This window comes from Oenanthe melanoleuca, chromosome 9 (genome assembly GCF_029582105.1).
Source record: "Oenanthe melanoleuca isolate GR-GAL-2019-014 chromosome 9, OMel1.0, whole genome shotgun sequence".
In the NCBI taxonomy this organism is placed as follows: Eukaryota; Metazoa; Chordata; class Aves; order Passeriformes; family Muscicapidae; genus Oenanthe; species Oenanthe melanoleuca.
Genome location: NC_079343.1, coordinates 10,633,787 through 10,657,429, shown reverse-complemented (window position 1 = coordinate 10,657,429; position 23,643 = coordinate 10,633,787). Strand labels below are relative to the sequence as shown.

At 37.4% G+C, this 23,643-nt stretch overlaps 2 protein-coding genes across 3 annotated transcripts in view; both read right to left on the bottom strand.

Annotated features, from left to right (window-relative positions):
• Positions 1-1,731: 1,731 nt before the first annotated feature.
• TRPC1 (transient receptor potential cation channel subfamily C member 1) lies at positions 1,732-20,115 on the bottom strand. Its single transcript, XM_056499093.1, has 13 exons — positions 19,801-20,115; positions 18,445-18,599; positions 17,135-17,236; positions 16,114-16,316; positions 14,659-14,790; positions 13,196-13,391; positions 11,874-12,210; positions 10,276-10,415; positions 8,112-8,255; positions 5,519-5,694; positions 5,168-5,369; positions 4,459-4,653; positions 1,732-3,640 (listed from the first exon to the last, which is right to left on the bottom strand). Exons 1-13 carry the CDS (start codon positions 19,934-19,936, stop codon positions 3,413-3,415), a joined length of 2,346 nt encoding a protein of 781 aa, XP_056355068.1. The 5' UTR covers positions 19,937-20,115; the 3' UTR covers positions 1,732-3,412.
• Positions 20,116-20,956: 841 nt separating this feature from the next.
• PLS1 (plastin 1) overlaps positions 20,957-23,643 on the bottom strand; it is a 38,946-nt gene continuing 36,259 nt past the window's right edge. For both annotated transcript variants that reach the window (XM_056499121.1, XM_056499122.1), the window contains exons 15-16: positions 22,572-22,696; positions 20,957-22,124 (exon numbers count right to left, since the gene is read on the bottom strand). In XM_056499121.1, coding sequence (XP_056355096.1) covers positions 21,989-22,124; positions 22,572-22,696 — 261 coding nt within the window. In that variant the 3' untranslated portion in view covers positions 20,957-21,988. The remainder of the gene's footprint in view (positions 22,125-22,571; positions 22,697-23,643) is intronic.

Genomic DNA, 23,643 nt, shown 5'->3' with positions numbered 1-23,643 from the left:
CAGAGGTACAAAGAGGCTGTGCTGGCAGCTCCATGCTCCATGCTGCAGCCACACTTCAAAGACTGCATTGCCCCACTGACCAAACCAAACAGCATTTCTCTGTGGAACCAACAGCAACATTTGTTTGCAAAGCAGATGTAGTTTTGTAATTTCAAAACTTTTAATTTTCCAGCACTAATTCCTATGCAGACTAGGGGATTTTATGCACAGTACTCTGCATTTCTTGGCAGCAGCCTGGGGAAAACCAATGTGGAAATCATGCTCAGAGCTGTCTTGAACTACAACAATCTATTTTTATTTATGATGACATGTCCATCTGTCACGCAGCTTTTTTCAGTAAGGCAAGAAAGGTCTGGCAGCTTACAGTCTGCCAAATGGAAGGTAGGGAGAGCTCCTGCCTGCCCTCTCAGCACTCCCTTTACACCAGTCCTTTTCCCAAATCAATGCACTGGTAACAGTAGCCCTGAAATAGGGAACAGAGGAACATGCAGCAATGCCAGTTTTCTCAAGTAAGAGTTGGTTACAAAACACAGGTAACAACTGTTAAAAGTTTTTAAACCCAGTTCAGAGTGACTGTAAACTTCAAACATTTGAAGTCCAACTTGCAACCAAACAGAATTCAAAATTATCTAATCATGATTTATGAAATAATTTATACAGAAATAACAAGACTATAGTTTAGCAAGAGCATAAAGTAAGCTGACTTTCAGCAATCAGTGATTTTGACCTTCCTGCTCCAAATGCAGTCATGAAAATTTTCATCTCCATTTTTCATTTATCAAGACAAAGTTAATTCTAAGACAAAACTGACATTAATATAAGAGGGAAGAAAAACGTTTTCCAGTTATCTCAAAAACTCTACTTAGTCCTTTCATGACTCACAGAAAAATTTGTACAAGGAAACTGAATCCTCTAGCCAAGTAAACTCCAGCCTCTCCAAATTTTTTTTTAAATATGTGAAATTTTGTTTCTGTACTCGTCTAGAACTACTCTGGGAGTGTGCATAAGGGAGATCTTGGAACAGCCAGTATTAAACTGCCAAATGAGAAAGCAATAGCATATTTAACACATGTGAACTAGAAAAATCTAAATGATGAGACAAAACTGAGTACAGAGCACTTAGTACTGATTAGCAGCCACATAGATCGGAAGAGCACAGCAGCTTTCAAAGAAAACAGATGTATAGTGTCATAGAACTGAGGCATGGCAGAGGATCTTTCTCTCTCATTCTGCAGGTTTTTATTTCAGTGACAAGTAAAAACTCTGGAACTCCCAATCCAAAACCCCTGAGAGCCTTGAAGTGCAACTGTTCTTCCTAAGGCTATCTACACTGTAGTAGAACAGTGCCACAGGACACTGACCAAGCTAGCTCTGATAGACCCTGCTCAATGTAGGAAAAGCACTCAGAAATAGCTCCATGAGCTCCTTCATTCATAATATCAACACCCCAGTTCCCAGAACTAACCATCCCAGTGCCAAACAGCTGATGGTGCATCTGGGATCCAACCCAGCTGGGAATCAGTATCACTTCATGGCACTGCATGAAGCCATTTCAATAAACAGGCTGGGTCCAGAAGGAAAAAAGGCAGGGACACATTAACATCAGCTACCTCCCTTAAACCTATTACCTCAACATGACAAAGAAAACACTTGCAGTATAACTGATCTGCTGATAACAGTTCAGATAACTGATATAATGTATTTGCAATATAACAAATATAAATACAACCATATTTTTCCAAGAGCTTTTATTTGCTTCCTTTCTTGAATATACATAACATATACAGCACATAGTTTATATGTTGGTGCATTATGCAAACATGAGATCTCAGTCCAAATACAAAACTCAATTTTTTGAACCAGGAGGTTAACTTCCTATTCCCATGAAAAGCCAACACATATCAGAATTTCTCTATAACACTTCTGGAAGCAGAGTATTAAAACCTAGTTCAGAAATACATAGTTTCATAGTATGGAAAATATACTACCTTTACAAGAAAGAGTTTTATAAGAATTCCTTCAAAAAAGTAAACATTCATGTAAGCCCTCACTCTGTAAAGCTCCCAAAATCAACTGTAGTCAAAGACCACAATGGCTACCCGCGCCTTCTGGACACACAACCATTTCAGAAGAGCACCATCATAACAGTCAAACTGTCAATCAATCCTTCAGCTGTCATAAATATACTTACTTTGTAACTAAAAATACAGGAATCTCACATTTCTCAGTTACAGTTTGTCAGCTTCAATTATATATAAGCATATAAAGCCATATAGGACCCTCTAGCACAGAAAATCCACAAAGCCCTTACTGTCCATTGTAAGCAAAGTCAGATAAACTATTTTCACAAAACACAATATACCTGACATAAAAAAAAAGTCTAGCTTGGCAACAATTCTGGTAAAAAACAGGAAAAAAAGAAAATCAAATTTGAAAGTAGGATATGTAACCCCTGTGTCAAGCAGACCCTTCTAAAGTACATCTCTGCAATGACAAGACTCAATGGCCTCACAGAGAGAGTAGAATGGTTCACACGAATTGTTCAGCACTGCAAACAATAGCACTCATGTGGTCCACCTCATTTTAATGAAAACTCAGGTTTTAATAATCCAAATAATTTATCTAGATTTTAAAATCCCAAGATACTAAACATTAAATGTTCACAGATTAATTTTTCAATTCTGTTTTCAACCCTAACGTATATTAAAATGTACTATTGAGGCACTGCTGAAAAATCCAAGCAGGGTTTGATTGTCTTACACATAACCATAAACATTCAGAAAATGGTTGGTCTATTTTGTGTTCAAAATGTCAGTGTTCCCACTAAAGTGAAAAGTCTTGATGATTTGATTTGCTATATCCTATAAATGTTAATTTACCGTCAGTGTTAATGTACAAAACTAGAACTGCCTCTTTCAGAGCCATACAGTGTTCATATGCACTGTAACCTACAGTCATACATAATTTCCAACTGTGCTGGAAATTTTCTATTTTTCTTTCTCTGACTTTTCTATTAAAAATAAACAAGCTGCATTTTCATTTTAAAAAGCCTATCTTCTCCCACAACTTGAAAAGTATCAAAAAAGAACAAAGATCAAAAATAGAAGAAAGAAACTCGTTGTGCTAGTTACGGAGCTCTACCATCTGACAGCCACAGACAGCCTGAGGAACATTTAAAAAACTCCTATATACAAATTTTATATACACACCAAGTTAAGAGGTTAAGAAAATTAGTGTATGTTTTTGCATTCATTTTACCACTTGGGCATCGAGCTGAAATTCATGCAAACGCATTTTCAAATGTATTTTTGTGCAATAATCTTCTTGTCTATATGATCTGGCAACAGAATTAGGTCAACACTTTCACCTATGGGTATCTAAAAGCACGCACCTTTTGTTTACAAGTTAGGCCTTAGTTTCTTGGATAAAACATAGCATATTTAGAAGTTCGAAAGCCAAGCAGGTCTCTCATCTCGTTCCGGAACTTTGACAAATCCTGCCGCAGTTCATTGAGGTTTTCCACAGTGGCCTGATCCGTACTTTGCATCTTCTGTCTCATGGAAGTCAAGTAACGGTGGACTAAGCAACACATCACCTTTTGATAATTCTCATCTCTCTTCTGCTTCAGATTTCTCCATTCCTTCAAACAAACATAACATATTTATGGAAGTGACTTTTGAGCCCTAAAGCCTGTATATAATTCTACAGAGAAGAAAGGTGAACAAAATAACAAAGTTATTTTTAAATACATCTTGATGTACACAAATATACAATACGTATAAATTGTTCACAAAATCCAAATTAAATTATAATCTGCTCTACCAGCAAAACTAGAAATTTTTATCTACCTGGCTTGGTAATTTTTCTGTGAGCAATCAAGAGTTCCATAAACCTGAATTTCACCCAGTGTAAATTCCATAAAGTGCTTAAATTTGTTTACTTAATGTTATTTTCGTCAGCAAGAAGATGCAAAATTAGTATGTAAAATTGCAGGGTACAAAAAATGTTTATAAAATAAACAAAAAATTCCTAACAATGAGAGGCTTCAATGATCTTTTTTGGTTATTTATTCTGACAGGTCTGTAATATGATTAAAACAAATTACTTCCTACAAAGAATATTCTAACCTCACCATTTTTGAGATTAGCACATACTTCCTTGAGGTTTCTATGTGTTTTCATTCAATCAAAGCATTTTCTTTTCAGACAGCTTCTGGTGGAATTGGGGGTTGAAGGGAAGTGAGTTGAAATTCCCAAACCAGAAAGTTAATAAAACCTTACTTAAGTAGAAGTAAGTAACACTTATTTATCTTGGATGCAACACACATTATTCTGTAGTTCCTATTTATCTTAGTAGCATTCACCTTCTGACAGGCAGCTTCATGCAATTTGTGTTTTCATTTCAACAAGCAGCACCTTTCCAGCTGCAGAGCCCAGAGCTTGCCCAACCATTCCTCACCTTGAGGCTGTTCTGACGTTTCACTCTGCCACTTGATGTATGAGAGCAGATCCATTTACTGAGACTGTTGAAAAGGTAACAAATAGTCTTGGGAGAGGGTATAACATTAAAAGGTGGAGGGAGCGTGCATTTATCATCGAAGTAGCTAAGCCAAAGCTTGGCACGAGCAAACTTCCACTCCTTATCTTCATGATTCTAAAACATCAGGAACATTAACAGAGAAAAGAAGCAGAAATATTAATAGGTGATTTTATAAGTTTAATTTTCTCATACCTGAAAAACTGACCATTATTTAATTTTGGTCATATAGCATTTTAGTAGATTGATTACAGTGTATTTTAATAGGTTTGCTTGAATATTCTAGTATTAAATACTTAAAACAAGTACATCTTCCTTTGGTTCCATATATACTGTAGTATAAAATTCAGAAGGGAATAACCCCAGATCAAATGCCAAAGCACCACACATATTAAAAACAGTCATTTTATCAATAAAGTTATCAATTCCCAAAAGCCCTGCACATATTCAACATGGAAATTATAATTTTTTTATCAAAGTAAATAAAAAGTTCTTATTTGAAGGAAAAATATGAGCTCACAGACAGTGCTCATTCATGAGGTCTACAGATCATGAGTTTACACATCATAGGAAGAAATTTGTGTAAAACCCAAAGATACAGGTAATTGGTAATTAATCAGACACCACTTACTGCTATCAGCTGGAAACTTTTGTGAAGCATTGCCACGAGGAGTTTAGTTAATACTATCACAACCACCACGTTGTAGGTCCCAACAATAACAGCACCCACAAAAGACTGCAATTCTTCACCGTAGCTAAAACGTGTCACAAAGATTGCAACATGTGCCAGGGAGAATATGTACCAAAAGAGAGCAAAACATGTTCCAATAAACCTACAGAAACAAGGGAAAAATCTGGTTAGGTAAAACTAACACTGCAAGTGTTTAATGTAAATTCAAAATCATGAGAAAATCCAGTTCTGTTTAATTACTAGGGATTAAAGGCTAAAACAATACAGTTATTTTATAGATCTCAAACTCACGAATGGAATGTGTCATTGCTCTGTTGTTCACAGAAAATGCCCGCACAGTCCTTTTCTTCATTTACAGTAAATCCTTTATCATAAAGTTGGGTCAATCCAATTGTGAATGAGAACAAGACAAGAAGAAACATGCCCAGAAATTTTCCAAAATCTTGTAGCATCTGCCCCATTGAAATCTGTGAAATAGATTTATTTCTAATTTTAGTAAAACATGTAGTTATTTTTATTTGTATTGTCTCCTTCAGCCTTTGATTAGCAAACAATCTATTTACATTTTAAATACTGAAGTTAAAATTTTATATTCTAAACAGACCTTAAGATCAGGAGATGACCTTGTACTGTTTTTCAGAGAAAAATTCTCAGTATTAAAAATAATATATAAGTAATTTTAACGACCTCCTGGAAAATTAGTATCCTCCAAATAACCATAAGCAATGGTATGTATGCCTTGTTGTCTATTTGCAATTCCAATGGTAATAAGGAACTGACAGGTCAACAGACAAAAGCAGTAAATGAAATATACTTGAACATAAATGCCATCGTAGAAAGCTAAGAAAACACTGAGAAGAACGCTGAATTAATCAAAACATTTGAAATCATTAAAAAAAAAAAAGTAGTTTAGAAAAGCCCATCTGCAGAATACAAAATTAGTTCACTGTAGATTTTATGTATGGTTTCAAATAAACACACGTGTAGGCACACACAGGAAAGACCTTGATTTGCTTTTGATATAAGCAGAAATTTTTATAGACACAGCATAAACTGCTTGTATAATTTAATTAGTCTTCCTACAAACTTCTTCAGAACAATGTACCATTATAAAGAATGCAAATATATGTAATATGGGATTGGGTGAATCTAATCTATATAAATCAGTGTGTGGAAATCCCAGTCCTACATGAATCCAAATCCGTACCAAACTGTAGTCCAGAACTGTAACACAATTGCCAGGCTTTGCAAGTACAACTTTACTGGGAGATGAATTCCTGCTCAGCCTTTGCTGCTGGAAACTCATCAAGTGCCTCCTGCTGCACAGCACAGCATTCAGAGTCTTTACAGTTTGTAATGGTCATGGAGATTCTGCAGCTGTGAGCGGAGCTCTGCACCAGTTCTTGCACTTTTGGTCAGAGGATGACTGTACTCCCCAACAAACTGTTTCATCACATTCAATCCTTAAACGAAAAAGCCCAACCCAAATCCCAGTGCAAACACTTTCCCTTCAACACACGGTTCCAGCCAAGAGACAGTAGATGAAGCAGGAACGCAAAAAAAAGTGCAAACTGCCCAAAACTATTTTGTTTGGAAGAGAGTGTAATAATCCATCCCAAATACCAGTTGCTTTCTTCATAGGTTCATGGTTTCCCTCTCTAAGCATGTACAATTTCTTAGCACTCAAAATCTAATTATCCCATCTAGTGAAGTACTGTTCTACCTTCTGTTAATAATAAAATCCACCACACACAACCAATCTACAAATCTGGGTTATATCAGGTTTTATTAGCCAATGAGTCAAGTAACTGAAGGCTTAAAAATAACTCTAAGAGCCAAGAGAACACGGTAGCTGCCTTCCCCCACCCCCCACTGTTCGGTTTCCATGCCATATTTGATTACCACCATCTGAACTTTGTGACCTACTTTCAGAAAATACTGTAAGAGTTGTTGCACCAGCCCCACTGGCCAGCAGTAATAACGTAAGCTCCTGTGTGCCTCTGAATGGAGTGACTGTTGACTGTTTTTATTTACTTGGAAAATTTCATAACACAGCCTCCTAATAAAAAACTTGTGAAAGATCTAGTACATAAATAAATATACACATTAAACAGTGAATCTCTTTAAAATGTGGAGAGACTTCAGTGTTCAATCAATTTGTACAATCCTAATGCTTAATGCAACATCAAGACTTCAGGTTTTTTTTCAAAGTGTGCAAGTACATATCCATTTAAAATGTATAACAGAAAATTAGATAATTAAAATGTGGGAGGTGTTACTGTCATCATTACTGGAAGGCTCCAACAAATACCAAGTAAGAAGAAACCTGTTGTCCCTCCTTATAACTGCCAATAATAAATAGGTGAGTATTTCAATACTCTTGAGAGATTTATATTTTTTAAACAAAAGCAATTTGTACAACTCAAGGTGTAGCTTTAATGAGATCACAGACTTAAACAGAAAGGCTTTTGATTGTTCTTCTTTGCTACATAGTTATTCATCTATCTCTTTAGAGATAAGAAGCTAAGGCAATTATTTGCATAAAACTTACAGGAAGAACTAGATCTTTATACTTCCCAAACTGTGAAAACTTAGGCAGTGTGTTAAGCTTAAAACAGATGAAAACAAAAAGACAGTATAGGGACAGCTATCATGGAAAAACACATTAACTGAACTACACAAGGTCTTTCAGCCTTTTTCTTACCATTTCTCATCTAGAATCAGTATGTTTTACACAAGAGATTAATTTAAAAAATTAAACTTCAATGCAGTATCACTTCTTTTTACTTTCCACTTTCTTCAACATTTTTTTTTTTTGTATTCTCAATAAGACTCTTGACAGCAAATTAGGTTTAATATTTTTTCAAAAAGTAATGATATTCACCTGGAGTGGCCCCAGAATGGAGCTGGTGGTGTACATGAAGAAGAGACGCAGGTAACTAAGAACATTGGCAAAGGCAAAAAGACCTTCGGCCACTAGTGTAGGATGGAATGCATCCCAGTCCTTCCTTTCAGCATAATCATGAAACTGCAACATAAAAAAGGACAAGTTGAAACCACTAACATTATAAATATAGAAATGTATCCATACACCTCTCCATACTTCTACTTCCAAAACAGGGAAGAACACACAAGAAATTAACCTACATCACTCATAGGTGTCCTTCGTCTTTCAGACAAAGGAGTTTTAAAAGCCATTCCAAAGAGAGACAGAAATCAGACAATTTAAATTCAACCCCTAACTGCCACTCACTTGTTCAAAACATTTATTCCTCTGTTCTGCTATCACTTCCACTCTTTTGCACAGTCTGTTGAAACAAGGACTTGGGCACTTTATAAACATGTGCATTGCCTTGTGTAATAGGCCTTAGTCAAAAATAACACTGAGATGCTACAAAGAAAACCAACGTACACATGCAATTGCAACGTGGTGACAGCTGATCTTAATCAGTTCTGGAAAGACTTATGACTTGGGGTTCCTTCAGATTTTAGGAATGGCTACAGAGGATGGGAGTCACAAATAAACTGCTGCTTGACATATTATCCTCTAAGTACTACTATTCAACTTATTCAGGGAACTTCCACAGACTGCTAACTTTTGGTTTGGCTGAAAACACTCAGCACTTATATTACCAGGTTTGGTTGTCTCAAAATGAACAAAAAAACCCCAAGGAACTCCCAGCTGCTTTATAATAACACCCAAAAGTCTGCTGCACAAAGATGGCAAGAAATAGGGGTAAGTATTGTTACACACTGCAAATGCACATGTACAAATCCTTCTGCTACAGAGGCTCTTCCTTTATTTCTAACAGCTTTGGGGCCTATAATGAACATACGATGAAAACGGAACATTTTTATTTGGTTTTCTATATGATCTATAAACTATAAATCTGGCCATATAAAAGGGGCAAGCCCCCCATTATATACCTATTGTGCAGGACAGGAATCCTGCATCTTCAAAAATGTTAAAATTTAAATTGCCAACAATGGGTCTTAGCAAAGGAACTGGTACTAGAGATATGCTGGTTGCAAAGCAAATGGCTGGGAAAGCAGCCCAATGTGGCATTCTCCCTCTAGTTTTTTTCCAAGAAATGAAGCCTTCCTTTCCAAATGATTACCAGCCTCTGAATCAATGCTAGCATAGGGAAATGAGCCAAACACCAAGTTGGGAAGAACTGAACCAGTTTATTCCCCTCCCAACTGCCAGACAGCTGTCAACTTGCAGTTTTCAAGACACAATAATGGTGCTACTGCACTGGCTTAGATTTTGCTGTAATATTCACATTCAATTGGTCTGGCAGTTTGCCATGTGCTGTGTGGTTAACAACACAGGCAACAGAATGGCAATGACAATTTTCAAAACTCTTATTTTCAATCAAATCCAGATGGCTTTTCATAGAGACAAGACAAGGGCTCCTCTATGGTCTCAGGGCTTTTATCCTTACTACCAAAGAAAACCCCAAGCAAAAAAAACCCCATCAAACAAAACCCAATTAAAAACCCACCACTTACGACATTCGAGTATATGTAATCAAAAGCTAAATAAAACTTTCTGTAACAAAAATGCACTAGGCAATCCAAACACAGAGAATACTATTAGCTTTCTGCATAGTACTGAATGGAATCATGCAAGCTCAAATGCCAACCTGATGAGATGCAGCTCCCTAAAGAAAAATCAAGCCATTTGGAAGACCAGCCAGTCCTTACAAGGAAGACAGTAGCTCTGTTTGGGGTTTCCAAGTACTTGGACATGTCCTGATGTGTTTTCTAACTCCCATTTGCCTGATCAACTGTGCTTTGAACACCAAGGTGCAACAAGACTCAAGGTCTTGACAACTCCATAGCCCATACCACACAGACTTTTAAGCCCAAAGCCTACACTGCACCACATCATAGGCAATATTACCAATGTTGTATATTTAACCACAACAGCCTACCTCTAACACATCACGTGTAACACCTCTCCAGGTATTTTGCAGCAATCTACTAAAATCATACTTGCTCAGTCAGCCCCAGAGGAGCTCTGGATCTATGAAATTGGTACTCACCTTGTTATGGGCAACAACTTTGAGGGCAAAAGTTGCCAAATACAGGGAATTCATGACAAAACTGAGCTGATTGCGGGATTCTTCTAAAAAATCTTCTAAACCATCATACCAGAGCCTCTTAACATCTGACCACACCATTCCTGTAGGAAAGAAATAAAACCCAGGAAAGTGAAGCCATTTTGCCGAACAGGTATTACTTATATGATCACTATGTATTTTACACTGAATTTGTTATAGAATCAGTAAAAGCAAATGGAGAAGATGATATTTACACACACAAGAACTGGGGTTTTGTTGCTTTATTTTTCCATGAAAGACATTTGTATTCATGATTTTGAAAGCTATTAACCTGAGGTGTTAGAAATTCTGCTGTGGCCATTTTGACAATGATTTTTAGGGAGCATTTTAATGGGACTGTGGAATACAATAATGTAAGTGAATCCTTGTTACTTGATTCTTTTCTTTCCATTTGATTTTGCAGAATATTTTCTAAATATGTTCTTTCTCAACTTAGAATATTTTGAATAAGCATAATGTCATTACAAAATAAGCATTTAAGCTATAAATGCAATTATTATTTAAAAACTTGAGATTCAGTTATGTGAAAAATAATCCCATTTTAATGATTATGTTGCTTAGATATAATTTTTAAACCTTATTTGAAATTAACATTAGAATATTACATGCAGAAAAAAATGTATTTCTATAACCTTTAATTAAAATTACCAAGACCGCCTAATGACACACTTTGTCTCCAGCAGACTTGATGAAACAGAAGAATTTATAAAATTATAATATTTAATTTCAAAGCAAAGGAGGAATCTGACTTGTACTCAAAATTTGAACTTTTCAAGTGTCTTTTAAGACCTGCCTGTGTTTGTGTGGGGGATACTACATATTTCCTAAATCTGCAAGAACTGCTCAACAGTTTTAATACAGTTCAATTGTGAAAGGAATCACCATTACACAAAAATCCCTACACCTTAAAATATCAAATAAATCACCCTCAGAACTACTTAGATAAAAACTGTGTTGTTTCTTACTATATCACTGCTTTTTACAAGTCCAGAGAAAAAAAAAATTGTACATATCTAATTAGCTTACATTAAGAAAGGCAAATTTGAATGTACAAACAATAGCATGCCAGACAACCAAAACCAAGATAAAAGTTATGAACTTTCTTGAGAGCTCAACAAAAATTATACCTGTGCTCCCTCTGCTGCATCAACCAGAAGCGACATGCAGCCTTTCTGGTACAGTCATGATAATTGGTGACAATTACATACAGACATAGAAAACCATAACATGGGAAATAATACTTGTTTTTGTGTTTAGAAACAAGCATGAGGTAAATGCACATCTCCAATCTCTTAGTCTAAGATGGAGCATGCATACGTAAACATACACAACATATACTTTTAAGCCACATACCAACTCTGCAGCAAGTCCAAATTTTGCTGTTAACTACTTTTCCAATCAAGCATTACAGAATTGGTCATGAAAGACTGAGTTATTTGTTATCACTGATGCACCACTAAACTGGCAATTTTTGATATATATTCAGCAATTGTCATCCAATCCACTCAAATCATACCTACCAATAAGCCATATTATCAGAAGATAGTCTATTCTCTCAAGGGCTGGTCCCATTGTATTCTTCTTATTCTCATTGTAGACAAGGGAGTACAAATTAAGTAATAACAGAAATGTGAAATATGAAGCTCCATGAATAATAAACTTCATAAAAGGAGTGTGAATTATTCGACCTACTCGAGATTTAGGAGCTAACAAGTAACACAGGGACAGAACTGGCCAGAAAATGCCAACCATCAGAACAGTCAGGATCTTCTTGCAGGTGTGCTTGCGCCGATAGCCGGCCATCTGCCCGAACCACACCGTATTCAGAAACTGCTGGCAGTTAGACTGGGCAACAAACTAGGGGAAAGGAGGGGGAGAAACAAACAAGGAATCACTCTCAGGTTTCTTAACACACATTACTCACTTGCATCATTAAAATTAATTTTCTAACTATGTGTATACCACACAAAAAAGTTGTTATTTTCCAAGCCCTGTAGTAAAAGCTATGCTCAAACCCAGAGGAACACTGAAATCCTTCAGTGTGCTTGATGAATGCAGGCCAGAAATGTGTAATGCTGGTTGTAGAGCATTCCAGAACTACAGCTTAGGACTCTTAAATGCTACATATTTCAACAGTTCCACAAACAGTTTAAGCCTAGACACGTAGAACTGACAGAATTATATAATTCCTTTCGCAAATGCTAACTGAAAATGGATTTTGCATGAAAAGGAAACTTCCACTCTGTCCTTGGTCCTTGTACTGGAATCCCACAAATATCCATTTGCCTTCCAGCACAGAAAACTAGCTGTAATTTATGAAGGGACAAAAATGACAATAACCTACTGCATGGAGGAAGTTTTATATTGATGGCATAAAAAGTGCTGCTATTCTGGAACAGAGGGGCTATTCAGTTATACCAACAAGTAATTAGGTCCAACCTAACTACTGAACAGCAGAGGCAACGCCTGAGACAAAGCTGAACAGTTAATAACCAGTGAGAAGACGATAAATCATGTTTGACATCTAAGGATCCATGCCTCTGTAGGCAAGGACTTAATGAGGAACTGAATAAATAATTACCACTACCAGGGCTGCTCATAAAAAAGCAGTAGCCTATACTCCAATACAGAAAATAATACATTCATCTCCATAGTAAACACAAAGAATCACTCAGTATCTTGCAGCATCCCTGTTTGACATACTGATACCTGTGTATTACCATCTTTTCTATAACTCCTGCAAAATTATTTCCACTTCTGTGTCCAGAGGCAGAACAATAAAGTAATTAATTACTAGCAAAATATGATACCGAAAGTCTATCAAGTTACTGCACAGACAAACCTCTTTTTGATTATACTTGATTGCAAGTTTTAAGCGGCTTAAGTTCATCCTCTCTTCCAACAATCCTCGCTTGTCTACATGTTCATCACTGGAGGTGTGATTCAGAATCACTTCCAGCTCCCGGGAATTCCGTGCCTGTGCAAGTAAATCTTTAGCAAAGGTTTTGCACTGTTGAGCGAGCTCCTCATAATCATTTCTGAAACACACAGAAGCAGTTTGTACTATTACACTGGTCCTGTATTTTCCATTAAATCATGAACTAGCCACATTTGGCTGGAATTGTATACTATGTTAAGACAAATTAAAAGAAACCACTCCAGAAGTCCCATGTCAAGGTCCAAGCATTTGTAAGACAACTCTGAGTAGTTTTCATCACGTAACATGACAATTTCATTTCTGTTTAGCTTGCAAGATCACTGGAGAAAATATGGCAAACAGATTTACAGTATACAAATTCTTATGTCATGAGTTCCATACACAGAATTAAAGCTTAGAATTATTTCCAGGACATGACAAAGCGTAGTTGTCACAAAATATAGCACTAGTAAGTAATCACTTGGACTTTCCAACTGGACAGGAGATCGTTTGGGGTTTTGCTTTCTTCCTGCAATCTGAAAACTAAAGTCTATTCACTAAATATTATGCATTAATGTATTAAATGCATGAAAAGAAAACACGTGATTTCCTTGTCTCACCTTGCACAAAGTCCATTGTAATGCCAAGCTGTATCACAAAAATGCAACAATTGAACACTTATTAAGAAAGATAGGCACTAAAATGCAGAAAGTTCACATGTTGTCTAGTAAAGTAGAATTTTACCTTATATAAACACTTGCTTTCACATTCTTGTAAAGTTTTTGTGCTGGTAGGTTACAAAATGGTAAAAAATCTGCATTGTTTCAACATGAAATTACACTGACCATTTGTTCATCATATAGAGCATGAAGTCTTCTCCACATATATGTATATTTTAAATATATAAATGTATGCGCTCTTCAAAGTCTTATAATGAGCAAAATTAAAAAACAATACCCAAAAAAACTCCCATAATGAGTCAGGTCAATATAAACAAGGTATTGCATATTTCTACCCTATTTCTACGATGTAGGAAAAAAGTGCAGAGTACTAATGAGATATTGATATGATTAACAGGTGTGTGATTTCCAAGTAAGTCATCATTTAGCATAATTTCTGTTTATTTTTGCAGAGCAGAGCTGAAATTGGAACTGTTGGTGCAACTACACACATTGAAATATCTATATCTAAAAGGATTTAAAGTAATTAAACTGTCAAAATGACTACTAAGGAGGCATAAATTATATTATATAACTTATTATGTCTAATTATCAATTTAAACACTCCACTTACAAAAAATTAGGAATAAACTTTTTCTAATGCAGACCTATTTCTACACCTCTAATTTCATAAAAATATTAAAACTGATTTGTGTTTTCAATTCCTACCTGAACTCAACCTCAACAAGGCTTAATTCTTTCAGGTCTGCACTAAGTTCAAAAGCTCTTAGGATTGGATCCTCCTCTGTCAACATTATTAAGGCAGGACTGGCCAAACACCGATAAATGTCAAGACGAAACCTGTGACAAAAGAACAGCAAACAGAATGAAGGTGTTTTATTTCATTAGCAGCTTCAAACCAGAACCTGTTCCAAAGGTTTGCCTAAAATAGCCAGCTTAAAGACAAAACAATCTGGTTTGTTAAAATCAGACCGCTACACTTCCACTATGTCTCTGAAGATACCTGACATATTTAGAACCCCCAGGTACCCAAAATCGCCACACTGGCTCCCTCTGCTTTTCCTCACTACTTCCATTGTTATCAGTAGATCAGCAGAACCTCTAGATTGAATTAAGAGCTGCTTTCTCAAATAATTCTACGGATACGTGATATCTTTTCTCGTACTGAAGTTAATGATATAGGGAATAGGATGGACACCAAAATGTGGCCTGTGGTAGCTCAATACCAAAAACTCAAATCCTCTCACTTCTCCTATTTTTTAGTATTGTGGAGACAGACTGAAGCAACTATGCAATAATTATTGTGTATTGTAATTGCAGTACACTTATGATTTTTGAACTCTGTGATTTCCTCATCTAAATTCTCTTGTATTTTATCTTATTAAATTACCACTACCAGCACTGTTCATAAAAAAGAAGGTGCCTATACTCCAATACAGAAAATACTACATTCATCTTCACAGTAAACACTAAAGAATCACTCAGTATCTTGCAGGATCCCTGTTTGACTCACTGATACCTGTGTATTACCATCTCTTCTATAACTTCGAACTCTGTGATTTTTTCATCTAAATTCTCTTATATTTTATTTTATTCAACCCTCAAATATGTTTTCAAGTTAACCACACAAAATATTTACCAGATTGCTACATCCCTCTCCTCATTTGAATCCTTATTAAAACCTTTCTACTTTCAAAAACACTGAAGAACAAAAAAAGAAAAAAATAAAAAAAAATTAAAAAAAATTGTCTTTAGCCTGCATTCATCAATCCATGCCACACAAACACTTTTAGAAACAGGATTCAAAATTATCCACTTCCTCATTTTGGCTCAGAAACCTGTAAGTATCAACTAACTTGAGAAAAAATTTATTTAAATAGTCCCTATGTCCCCAGCCAAAAGTAGCTAGAATGTTTGAGACATACCTGATAGAAAGGAAAGGCACATAGTGACTATGCACAGTGGCTAAAAATATAAAACCAAAATGGAAAAAAGCCACTGCCTTCCACCAGCCTTTTCGGGCACAACCCATCCCCAAGAAGTATCATCTCTCACAATAAGAGCTACAATATATTAAAGCAATCCACTCAAAAACTTCACCTTAAAAACAAAAAGGAAACATACAGAATCTTTTTATTATGGCTTATGATTGCTAAGTCTTACCTGGAATGTCGCAGACTATCTTTTTTGTTCTTGGCAGTGCACAGTGTGCACTCACAGCCCACAGCATGAGGTTTGGGTAATGATATGTCTTGCTTCAACAGCATGGTGAGAATTTCATAGTTGTTACGATGAGCAGCTAAAATTACTGGTGCCACATCCATGGTTGTTGAGTACTCTGGGTTCTGAATGCGTTCCATTAATTTCTGGAATAAAATGTAGGAAGTATCTAAATTTATTATCTACACTTCTACTACATGTAAAGGGGTTTTTGACTGTTCAACCAAGAATTTCTCCTTCAAAATACTTTCCAATGTTTCATAACATGAATAGAAAGAAAAATATGAAACAACATTAGAAAACCTGTCAGATAGATACTAAAAAGAACAACAGACCCAGATACTTTTCTGGTTAATTTACATAGAAATACTGCCTATTTTTCCAATACACACAGGATATTAGGAATTTTTCTTTAGCTCTAGTTCGTGAAAAGTGATTGTATTTACTATTGAAGTGCAGAAAAAATATTCTAAACGTGCTATACTCTGTTACATAACACCTTATTCCTACTCCATCTCCACCTACACTTTGTGCTTCTAAAAGTTCTTTGGTATTTAGCATGACAAGGTAAGCTCCAATTGCATAATTTCAAGGTGAAGGCCTGATGTTTTCAGATTTGCTCTGAAAATCTGTGAAGCTTCAATACATGAATAAAGACTTTATAAGTCAAGGCTGCTAACTACCTTGCAAACAGGCTACTAGAAAAGATTTATAACCACTTGTTTTTTTCTCTTCTGAACTAGGCATGTTTTTGGCAGTTATAAAGCCACTGGATTGCAAGGTGATAAAATAACATATTTCATTGTTCAAGACAAAAGAGGTTAGAAAAATAAACCCTGGTGTCCAGATTCTATCACCTTACAGATGCAGAATTTAAGAACATTGTTTTAAATACTACAGATACCCCAAAAAAGCAATAACCTTCACAGCCCCAACCAAAAATCAAGGAGTAACAACACTTAACCACAATGGTTGGTCTGGAGGATCGTTTTGGTCGGTGATTAAGTAGAATGTCAACAGCTCCCACCACTTCTGAGTCAATAGCCACCAAAAGTGCATCTGAGGACTAAGTAAAGAAAACCAATCATATATGAAAACAGCAGTAACTTAAATAGCACAAAGAGACAAACTCAAGCCAAACTGCATTTTTTTAATATATATTTTTAAAATTTAATTTTAAAGTAGTAAAATTATGTTCTGTATTATCACCAGGCATATGATCAGGATACAAATTCAGGTTGCCACTGCAGAAGTCCAAAGAGCATTAGTGACAACTTGCATCACTGCACCAATAGCAGAGGAATCAATTGAATAAATTATTTTCCAGCAAAGATGATGCAGGAGACTTACAAAACTCAAGTTTAAAGACCCAGTTTACCATGTTATTAGCCAGATTAAAAGCAAGTGTTAGTGTAACACAGCTCGGGCACATGGGATACTTCAGCTCTGCATTTGTAATTCTGGGGTATGACTAGGAAAATAAGCTTTTTCCTTCTTGGCTGGTAACCAATTACTTCTGCACCTTCTATTATGCTGAGATAAGTAGCCTTTTATTTTCCTTACAGATTAGATTATTTTTCTTGATTCATTTCCAAAAATTTGGTTTTTTACTGAAAAAATAAAACACACAGCTTTTGTTACTGCCACTAATTCAGGTGGCAAAGCTTGTGGTTTTAGTCATGTCCAATATCAATGCAACAAAAGATGTCTTACCTATTTAATCCAACATAGTATCACCTCTCCCACCAGTAGCAGAGATGCTGCACACATTTAAGAAAGTATTGTTGGCCATCAAGCATGGATCAAGTTTAACAAGAAAGTGCTGCAGAAATGCATGTTTGCCTTAACTTAAAATCAACCAATATACTGTGAATTTTTCTGTGTTATCATTTAAAAAGTTAATATACTCTACAGCGGAAGGGATTTTTGCACTTTACACTTTTAATATGAGGCACTCACACAATGTACATTTTTCTTGAGGATAATGTATGCATTATATCAGTGGCAGGAGTAACATTTAAAATAAAACTCAAACTTGTTAATATCATATTACTATGTTAATATCATGTTACTAATATATTTGCCATGCCAATAAAATCCCACTAGAAAAGTCAACTTGTGAGAAGAAACCACTTTCACAATTACTTTTTCTAATTTACTGGAAAAATAATTGAACTGCCTAAAAGGCAGACTGCATTTATGTCTAAATTCTGACAGATTAACAAAGAAGATGTATGACTACACCAAACATTTCTAATAACATGTGTTGGATACCTGGCAACCATGATCCAAAAGCAGCTGTAGTATATCCAAGTTTTCATTTTCAATGGTTATGGTAACAGCATTTCGTCCAAGCACATCCACACAATTTATGTTCATTTCACCGGAGCTGTTTTCCTCTAAGAGTTTCTTAACCATGTAATAGTCACCTGAAGAAGTAAGGCAGGAATATCACTTCATATTATAAAGCAATAAAAGCATATGATCATTTTTACTACCAGCTACCAACAAACAACACACTATTCCACAGATGACAACAGTAACTCAGAGAAGTAAGAAGTCAAGGTAGATAAGCCCTCCCTCATCAGGGAAAAAACTAAATATATTTCAGATCTGTCTTCAGGAAAGCACTAGACATGTACTTTAATCCATCCCTTTAGTTCCAGTCCTAAAAACAAACAAATACAAAAGCACAGGGTGCTTTTCAAAACCGTCTGTAGGGTAACAAATTACTTTGCAGCACAAAAGGCAATTCTCAGTGTAGAATATTTACAGAAGTGCATGCAGAATACAGTAAAAAACATAAGAAGAGTACTGAACCAGCTGTTATACAGACAACTGGGTTTTATTACTTTTTTTGTTACGCAGCCTTTTAGCTCTCTGAACCTCAGTTAATAGTTATAGACAGAAAGCCATGGCTTCCTCTGATGTTCAGGACAAAGTGCACCGGCTGTGTAGATGAAAGGCATCCCACCACTGAGAGTCCCAGAGCAAAACTGCTAAGCTCGCTGGCGAATGCCACTGCAGAGACAACCCTGTGTTTGTGAGCTGCCCTAAGCTCGGGGTCAGCAGGCAGCTCTGCGGGCCAGCACCCATCTCCTGCAGCCGTACTGCCCAGGCACGCAGAGCCGTGCAGCACATCGGTAAATGCACACCTCGGAGACCAACGCCTCAGACCTTTTAACATCAGTTTGATTTAAGCCCACGTTTCGATTCAAAAGTAACCAAATACAGGCTTAAAGCAAGCAGCATATTTTAGAAAGACAAATCTTTTCCCATCCGCCACCAATGGTGCAAATGGCAGGACACTGGTCTCGCTTATCCTGGGGATGTCTCAGTAAGCTCCAGTTCTACAGCAGTTTTCTACTCAGAGACTCTTTTAACAGCGAACCCGTCTCGGATTCCCCAGACACGAACCGAAGGCCCTCACGAAGGCGGGAGGAGCCGGCCCCGGCTCAGGGGCCAGCGGGAGGCGGCGGCCCGGCCCCGCGGACCCTCACGGCGGGACCCGCACCCGGCCAGGGGCGGCCAGCCTAGGGCTGACACCCGGCCACGGCTCGGGCCGCCGGAGCGAGCGGCCGAGACCTCCAGGGGGCCGGGTCAGGCCGGGCCGGGCGGCGGGGCCGATACCTTTATCGCAGGCCAGCAGGAAAAGCTTCTCGTCCAGCGTGGTCTCCTCCTTCACCTGCCGCACATCCTTCAGCGCCAGCAGCTTGTTGGGCGAGGCCGAGGCGGACGGGTCCGCGCTCTGGTACAGGGCGGCCATGGCTCCGCCAGGCCCATGCGGACCCCGGCGGGGCGGTGTCGGCACCGCAGGCGAGCGGGACAGCGGCCCCGGCCAGGTAACCCCTGGCGGGCCGGGCCGGGCCGGGCGGGGCGGGGCGGGGCAGGGCAAGGCAGGGCGGGCAGGGCTGGGCCGGAGGCCGCTCCCCGCCGCAGTGCGCAGGCTCCGCTCCGGCCCCGCCGCCGGGGCAGCGCAGGCGGGCGGAGCGCTGCGGCCGCGGCCCGGGGACGCCGAGCGCGGCGCTGCCGCTCCCCGCAGCCCGGCAGGGGCCGCAGGCTGCTGCCAGGGAGGGAGAGAGGGCCCGGTGGGACACGGAGCTGCTGGGCGGCCCCAGGGCTGAGCTTGCTCTTCACTGTTTTCTGCCAGCTGCTACAGTAACTGCGGGCCTGCTCATCACAGCATCAGAGGGTTGCCCGTAAAAACTCATTTCAATTTCCTTGAAGCAATTTTGAAGTAATTCTGGACTGTTACAGCAATAGTTTATCAAATAGGAAATACTGGCCTTTATAGAGTAAGGTAGCCTGACAGGTAAATACTATTACATAGTTTCATAAGAGACCATTTATTTTTACAGTGTAGAGACTAAGCAAGCCTCCCTCCATTTAGCCTCTTCTGAGTGAGGACTTGGACTGAGTTGTCTCCAGAACTCGAATTCTGTCTGAAACTGTCATCAGCTTGGACTGGGAATAGAAACCAAGTAAATCAAGTCTTGTCCCAACAATGCAGGCCAGTAAATAGGCAGAAGCAAATGGATTAAAATCCAAGCATTTAATTTCCTCCAGTCCCTGTTATCCCATTATATAATGGAAACTGGAAGGATGCATCCCTTACTGTTGCTATATTGTGTGCAAGATAATGAAGATGTAAAACTTAGCCCAACTGCTTGCTTATCAGGACTCTCAGGTTCTGCCACACTTAGGACTGGCTTCAGGACCTGATAAAAGTAGAAGCTTCATACTTAAAAAAATAATCTCTTTAATTTTGATTTAGTTTTCTTAGTGATTGGCTTTTGTTAACAACTTTATTAAATGTCCAGCTCCAGCATAAGTGAAAATTTACAGTTGATGAAAAAGGAGTACAAATAGTTACTTTGAATTTACTAAGAAAAAATACAGATTTCCTCTCCTTCAGACAATGAACTGGTCTTTCTACACAAAACCTCTGCACACATAATACACACTTAAGAAAAATCAAAGGAAAGATATATAAGGAAATGCAGTACAGTAATGAGAAATCCCATAGTGGACTAGCCAGCTCTTTATTGTTTTCTTAATACAGTATTTTATGAAAAGGTTAAAAAAAACAACAGCTGTTTAGTCCAACTTAGCACAAATGCAGACCTAATAATGACAGGACATTTCTGCTTTCTATTGCTGGTTTGTTCATACGACAGGGTTTGTAAAAGTTTCTGCTAAGTAACAGAACAAATCTACTACATATATTTAAAGATAATTGCCACAAAAATAGATTAATCAGTTTAATCAGTATTCATTAGTTACCAGACATTATCACAGGCCTTTACTTGCTCTGAAGTCAATGACAAGACTCTCATTGGCTCCAACAAGAGTTAAGCTCTCCAAGAATAAGGCAAGGATGATAATTTCTGTGCAGTTTGGAGTCCAATCCAACAGGATTGGAATGCACCTTGAGACTTGTATGACTACATGTAAGTAACACCAACAAAAATCAAACAATGTTTCATAATTGGTTCTGAAACAACATATGTAAAACAATGCAAGTTCTTACAGTGCTGTGGAAACTAATACAAATGAAGCTTGATTCATATGGGTTTTTCCAAGCAATACAAATCTATGATGTTAATTTGTTAATGAACATGTTCTGAAAACAGTATTAGCCATAAATAATGAATGTGTTATGAAACTGAAGAAAATCGACTAATATAAACACATTATTAAAAGATAATTGATGAGTATATTGTGCATACAATTTTTCTCATACTAAGTTTCAGAACTCTGTAAACTGCGAGGCATACATTGTGCTTAACATGGCAGAAAGTTAGATAACATGTCTGCATTATTTTATTCTGTTCAGTCCTCTTCCCATCAAACATGCAAACACTGTCATCACCATTTTTGGCTTCACTTCAACCAGATCATCTGGGAGAGCATAAATACGAGCACCGATTTTTCGAGCAACTGAAATGGCATACCTTGGAAAACAAAAGAAAACAAATACTGTTATTTTTCTGGCATTCACAACAATAAAATCAGATTTCAATAGCAGGATATGCCTATTTAACAGTACTTAGGCTCTACTAGAAAATGGACTTTACTGTGAAGAAAGTATGTAGTGGCAATTGCACTGGCAGGTGTTTTGCTACTGGTTATCAAAGCATTTATTTTGGTCAAAAACAATATGAGGTATGGCAGACTATTAAGAAACCAGTGTGGTGGTGGTAGATCATATCAGCTGTGAATTTGAGTTCATATTTTAGATACACTAAAAAAATAAGTAATATTAGAATTAATATTCTATTCAAAAATCAATTCATATTAGTTTTATCTTTCTCTTAAAAATCAGCAAATCATGCATTACACCATGAATTCATGCACTTCCTGCATTTCAGGAAAATATGAAGCATTCATTTAAAACTTACTTGGCATTATTCAATTTGTCTTGGTAAGAGAGGTCTTCTCTCTTGACCATTTCTGGACGAACTGCTTTTGGTGCAATGGCATCTATTAAATCTAGGACAGGTAAACTGGTGCTAACTGATTTGTCCTAAAAGAAAAAGACTCACAAGATTAGTTTAAGTAATCTGCAATATTTATGTGAATATTGTAAAAAATTAGTAGTAAAAAAAATGAATACTGAATAGTGTCACTTTACATCAGTACGTCCTTATCTTTATTGATGAACCATTAGCTGAATTATCTTAAAAATACCATTTGAATGACCTTAAAAACACAATCAATGTCCTCCCAAAAACACAGGCATACCAAAGGCAAGATATTGGGATAGATTCTTGTCATACTTTCAACTTTTTTAATACTTCCATTATAACAATTTGTGTAGAAATAAGAGAAGCAGCAACATCTCATAAGAAAATGAAGGGGCCTGAGTTACATTCAAGACTAAAAAGGAAATATTTTTACTTAATTTTCTGATTAATAACGCTTACCTAATTAAAGATCATAACACAATGAACTCTCAAATGTTTAACTTGTTAGGTTCTCCTGTTTTGAACCACAGACGTAACTGCTTCAGGTTACAAAATAAACCTGAACAAGAATGTAACACTTGCATGCAATTATTAATCAGCCATTTCTAGAGCAAGAGATCCACACACAATAACACACCTGACACACATATGGCTTCTTTCGTTTTGAGCACTTCTGTGGAAGGAAAGCTTCCTTTATCAATGTGTTGTTATTTGCGGAATGGGGGCAGCTCGTGTTTTCCCCGGCCCGCTGCACAGCAGCAGTGCCAATGAGGACACAAGGTGTCGCTGGTTACCGCGGGCTCCCTCTCCCGCCTCTGCCACACGTGAGAACATCTTTGGAACCAGCTCCTAGAAGTGGTCATCTGGCCCTCGCTATTTCCAAAATCGTTTTTCTTGCTTGTACAAGCATATCCAAAAACTTGTAAAATATACGACATGCCAGGCCCAAACACTGGTAGCTTCAAACAGAAGGTCCTTTGAAAGTTTAAACTTCTTTTTCTTTTCT